A 6,000-nucleotide genomic window follows, 5' to 3' on the forward strand; every position below is an offset into this window, starting at 1 on the left:
AAGTTCCGCTGTAAGCCTTTGTCCCCCGCTCCCCATTAAGGATTGCACCTTTGGACTTTGTACTAATGGCACTGGGCAGGAAGGGGTTAACATGAGGGGGCAATCAAAGGGTTAACTGTATGCTGGGCGTGTTTTACTAGGGGGGTGTGCTTCACGGTAAGCACACTGCTTTGGATGGCTGCGCTATGCATCCAAAGCAGTGTGCCCCAGCTGACAGGGAGGAGAACTGTTAGTGAACAAAGCAGCCCTCCTCCCTGTCGGAGATCCTCAGTAACCACCGGCCGGGACCTGGTGACTGACTGCCGTGAATGACGCCCCCCACCCAGAAATACAAAATCACATATATACGTGATTTTGCGCACCTGTGCCACCCTGTAGTAGTATTCCTGCTACAGGGCGGTTGGGAAGCTGTTAAACTGCATTTGTATTCCCAAACTTGTGTTGAGTAAAGTAGTTCTGCCGCAAAAAAAAAACTGTTGATAAATGCCCTTATTCTTTTAAAAACAAAAAAACCGTAGTCGGAGGCTATGGAAGACAACATTCTGACCTCTCACAAACCATTGAAATGCACTGCCTTTTTTAGGAGACTGGTAATGGCAGCCTCCATTGTTATCTCTTGACAGGGATCCCTTATGTCAGATCAGTCACTCTGCTATGCATTTTGCACGGTATACCTAGCTGGTTTCTGTCTAAAGGCGGGAATACAAGAACTGTTCAAGTGTCTGCTGAAGTGTTGTACATTGGCCAGTTCTGTTTAACTTTTCCCAACCTTCTTGGAATTGCAGACACAAAAAAGAAAAGAAGAAGGATAAGGAGCGTGAGAGGAACAGGGATGAAAGAGAACGATCTTCCAGCAAGAAGAAGAAGAGCAAAGATAAAGAGAGGGAACGTGAGCGGAGATCAGAAAGTGAAAAAGACGTGAAAGTAAGTAGGTTTTTTTTTTTTTTTTTCCCATGGAATTGTTTTTTTGTTTTAAATCCTAAATTAGCTTAATTTTAGCAAAGTATCCCTTTCCTGTAGTGAATGTGTATCTGTACAAAAGTCCTCAGTTTCAGGCAGCTTTTTTGTTGCTTTGCATACAATATTCATTTACTTTAGTAACAGGTCTATTGTACAACAGGCTAAACTAAAATGGCATCAGCACCAGTTTATAACTCCCCTTTATAGTACGGTGCATATGAAAGCTATGCTCAGAGCAGCAAAAACGAGATGCATTTCCCAGCACTCTGGATAGCCAGCATAAAATTTCATTGGCTAACCGTTTGTCCTTTAAAAATGCCATGGCCTATTTCTGGTGGTGGCAGTCTCCCCTTCTGTGCTTTCAGCTGTGTCCATGAGCTGCACATGAGTAGATAAGCTCTGCATGAAGTTGTCTCATATAGCTGCCAGCTTAAGGCAGACCCAGCATGCTCTTGTATGTAGCTGCTAGATACAGGCAGGCATACATTTATAGCTGCAACTTATTGGAAATTTGTCTTCCACATTGGGAAATTGACCTGGCGCTAAGGAAATTAATGGGCAAAGGGACTTCATGTTAATTTTTTAACTGAATAAAGTATGAAAAAATTGAACAGAAGTGTGAGGGGTACATTTTTTTTTTGTAAGCTTGTTTTTGTTTTAACATATTGTTGCCAGTTCAGTACAGTGTTATTATATAACGGGTGTGGTGTTCATCAAGGACACTGGTGACCGTATGTAAAGAATACTATTTTTTTGTTTTTCAACACATTGAACTACTCTGGGCAAGTGATCAGGATTTTTTTTTTTTTAACACATTATGATTACTAATACCAATGTATTTCATTGATATTTGCAATCATTGTTACTGAATGAAACTGATTCATTCAGTCTTGTTGTGATTAGCTGTGATTTGGCAAAGCTCATCACATGATACAGATGGGCTGTGAATGGCCCTGTCTGTATCATGTGTCTGCTTTGACCAATCACAGCTAACAATTGTATACAATGGATGGCATGACAGGAAGCCATCCATTGTATACAATTGACATGTGATCTGCTGTGATTGGTCACAGCGGTCACATGACACTGGCAATGGGCCGGTGTAGTGATGTCATCGGCTGTGTCCTGTGGACACAGTCGGTGACAGATCACGCCACTGCACAGCTGCGTGAGCGGCTTGTTTTGACAGGATGTCATATGACGCCCAGTCACAACGTGGAGTGTCCCACCCGGCTGTCAATTTTGCTGTAGGCTGTGTGGGAAGGTGTTAACCTCTTCACGCCAGCAGCACACAAATGTGCAGCCTCCTGGCATCTGGGCCTAGACACCGAGCGGCCGCACATTTGCGTGCACTTAACAAAAAAACATATGTGCTGAGAGCGCGCAACCTGCGCGCTCCCAGCACACATGTCCGGTACTCACGGAAAGGTCCCGGTCTGCTCTTTCGATCTGGACCTTTCCCGATCATGTGACCGCCGTGATAACTCGTCACGGCAGTCACATGATCCCTAAACCCCATCCCACCATCTGAAACTCTTAAAGGGCTGGGAGGCGCCGGCAGGAAAGGGTTAAGGACACACTGAGCTTTTATTGGTACACGTTCAATTGACAAAAATTACTATAATTGTAGATCTCTTTACAGTATGAAACAGGCACACTGCCATCTGTGGGCTTGTGTGGTGGTTGCAGGCTGGTGTAAAATGGGAAAAAAAATCACCTTGTTAAAGCAATCAAATGGTCAGGAACCACTTTGGTTCCCAATGGTTGATAGAAACCAGAGCGGTCATTGGGTGGTCTGTTGCTGGCTTTCAAACTGGGGATGTGAATGAATATAACCTCCACCGGCACGGTGAGGAAGGGCTCGTACATGGGTGGTAAACCTTCAGCAATACTAAAGTCTAGATCAACCTTTTCTCAGCCAGGGTTGATCTCCAACTAGCACTAACCACCATTGTACGGGGGGGGACGTCTACCCTGGTCACTAATGTACAGGGATGCGGTTTTTATATTTTTATTTTTTTTAAGATTATTACTGAAAACGTATGATTTGCATGTCAAAATGTTGGCTATAACATTTCATTTTTTTGTACTTAAAAACATTCTGTGATGTACTGATCATGCTAATGTACTAAATGTTTTTCAGGCGTTCCCCAAGACTTAAAACTTTTTTTATTTTTTAAAGGATCTTCGAATCCGAGGTTGAAAGGTTCTAGATGCTTTTTATGTCGTGTAGTAGTACACTGCTTGTTTCTCGTGTGGTACAACACCACTAAAGAATCGGTCATATTAGAATCTTTTCTTGTTTTTCCATCCACACAGCAGGTAACCCGGGATTATGATGAAGAGGAGCAGGGCTACGACAGCGAGAAGGACAAGCGAGAAGAGTACATGGTTTCAGAGGCCAGCGGGCCGCAAGACTGCGAGACCACGGCTGAGCCAGCAAGCAGCGACTCGCCAAAGGACTCCAAAGTGAATGGAGACGATCATCACGAGGAAGACATGGATATGAGCGATTAACTCTCCTCCTTATTACTATGTGATTTTTATTTCTATTTAATATGTTCTAATTTTGGTTGTATGCAACACTGAGCTATTGGTGAATGTACATTTCCTTCTGTTACTAGAGCTGTGCTGAAAGGTTTGTCTATCTAAAACATTGAAGTGGATAACCGGTTTTGTGTGGTGAAAAAAAAAAAAAAAAAACTTGTAAAATGAAAACCACCCCAATTCTCTAGTGTGACGCAACTTAACGATCACGTTGCATGCGTCTAACACCTCGCATGATTACCATCATTTGCTACTTAGCTGCCCATTCCCTTTCCTCCTCTCTCCTGTGTGCTAGATAGATATATGCAGTACTTTAGTCAGAGAAAGCTGTATGTGTGTGTTTGCAGTCATTAGACAACCCCCACCCCTCCGTGTTCACAGCTGCCAGTCCTCTATGCAGCAGGTTGGACAGCGGAACCTCCTCTGCTCATGGGAATGAGACACACTCTGCCGATTTAATGTGGTTTTTGTTTTTTAAGGCTTTAATCTTATGTACTTGTTTGAAGGCTGTGAGTGACCCCCTCAGTTCACTAGTTTGCCGTCAGCTACAATACAAATAGCAGGCTTATTTGGTAAGCTAGCACATAAGGCAGTGATGTATAGCAAGGCAACAAATCGGCAGAAAAATAAACATCCAGTTTCCCCTCTGCTCAGGCTTCTTGGTGGGTTTTAAAGACCTGACTGAGTGACGCAGACAACTTCAGGAGATCAGAGTTTTCAAAGATGGGCTATGACACCCAAAGGAGTCTGAGACGATGTGCCGGGCAATGGGCCTAGTAGATCAGCCAGTCAGAACAGAGTATCAAATGGGTCACCCTTACCCATCAAAGAAGGAAGGGCTGTGCAGATGTATGAGGGCTTTGTACTTTGTGAAAGTAGATGCCCTTTTGAAGGCTTGTTTACACTAGTTGGTGAGAGTCCATGTGTTATAAACACAATTCTTTGAAAGACTTTGTGGAATTGGTCTGAAAATATAGGTCAAATGCTGCATACCTTTTCTTTTTCTTTTTCTTTTTTTTCTTTTTTTTTAACTTTGTTAGCTTAGCATGTTGACCATTTCAGTCTTTCAGAAGTTCCCTTCCTCTGACTATTTAATAGGCAATAAATGCTCTTGTGTGAACCCATCACAACACAGTCCACCTTAGCCTATTCACAGCAAAGTGACTGGCACTTCTTAACCGCTCCTTTTTCCCCCACACTCATTTGTGTTTGTCACATAGCCTGCTACTTCATTCCTTTTTGTCAGAGCTCGGGGAAACAGCCGGTGTCTCTGGGGATGGGGGAGCATGTGACCTTCAGCCTATATACCCACTGCTCAGTTTTGAAAGATGCCCAAAACATGGATGCATGAGGGAGAACTGTGCTGTGTAAGCTCTAACAAGGAGCATACACAAGGATTGGACCCATGGCTCCAATGGAAAAATGGAACAGAAAATGTGAGCTTTTAAGAGAACCTGTCACTTTGCTTGTTCTTTTAACAGATATATCTGAAGTAAACAAAAATCTGATGGTAGCTCCAGGTTCTAGCATGTTGTCCTGGATTTGTCTCATCATTGCTGCCTGCCTTATTCAACAAGCCTGCTAGTGGTTTAACACTTACGTCTTGACCGTTCACTTGAAAAGTTCTTCTTTTTGCTGTGTAAATTGATTTATATAGTACTGCATTTTAATTGGATATTTTTGTATACTGTTGAGAAGTCCTTTCTTCTTTTTTCTTTCCAGAACGTACCCTGCTGATTGTGTTCTCTTAGTGCTGTAGTATACTGATGGTGATTCCATTCTTACACACAGTAGTCAGTGAATTTTTTTTTTTTTTTCTTCAGTTTCATTTTCAAAAACATAAGAGCTTATTTTTTGTTGATGACCCAGTAATGAAAGCTAGTTTCCAGTCTGTGCCATCTTGTTGTACAGTTCCTGAAATTTTGTTTTACAAGAAACTTTGATAATAAAATATATAAACCAGGATTGCTAGTTTCATTTTATTTGGAGGCCTTGTTGGTGTTCGGTCTGTGTAGATCGAGTACTGTTCATCTATCTGTGTGCATGCACGGAGGATGATCACAAGCTGACCAAGACTTAAAGGGGTTTGTTTACGAAATCTGGAGGAGCTGTGCATGGTAGGCGATCCGCTTCTATTGTCAGCTTGACAAAAACCTGGAAGCTGATTGGTTTCTATGCAGAGCTGCAGCAGATTTTGCACGTTCCAGTTTTAGTAAATCCACCCCAATGTGATTGTAAATACCTGAGTATGTGCCTATATTACTGCTGATACCTAAGGCAGAGGGGTGTAGGTGGTATATTAAAGGATAAAGTTCACCTTTGGAATATGTTCCAACATATTTTGAGGGTGAAATATGTTCCAGCATCTGCAGCCCCTTCGCCCCGTCCCTGAGAGTGCTGGAGAGTATTCTAGTCCATTGATCTTTCTGCTCACAAGTAACTGCCTGCCTGTACGAGGTGCAGGCATACAGCTCTGCTGAGGGTCTGCAGGAG

At 42.8% G+C, this 6,000-nt stretch overlaps 1 protein-coding gene across 4 annotated transcripts in view; it reads left to right on the forward strand.

Annotated features, from left to right (window-relative positions):
• The window catches only part of SRSF11 (serine and arginine rich splicing factor 11), a 41,277-nt gene extending 35,805 nt beyond the window's left edge, over nt 1–5,472 (forward strand). For 3 of the 4 annotated variants that reach the window (XM_089660768.1, XM_089660770.1, XM_089660771.1), the window contains 2 exons: nt 786–924; nt 3,280–5,472. In XM_089660768.1, coding sequence (XP_089516894.1) covers nt 786–924; nt 3,280–3,477 — 337 coding nt within the window. In that variant the 3' untranslated portion in view covers nt 3,478–5,472. The remainder of the gene's footprint in view (nt 1–785; nt 925–3,279) is intronic. The other variant, XM_089660769.1, reaches the window with a different exon arrangement.
• The last annotated feature ends 528 nt before the right edge of the window (nt 5,473–6,000 follow it).

The sequence above is a fragment of the Staurois parvus genome, unplaced genomic scaffold (genome assembly GCF_062004578.1).
Source record: "Staurois parvus isolate SC_StPar_1 unplaced genomic scaffold, SC_StPar_1.0 ptg001270l, whole genome shotgun sequence".
Taxonomy (NCBI): Eukaryota; Metazoa; Chordata; class Amphibia; order Anura; family Ranidae; genus Staurois; species Staurois parvus.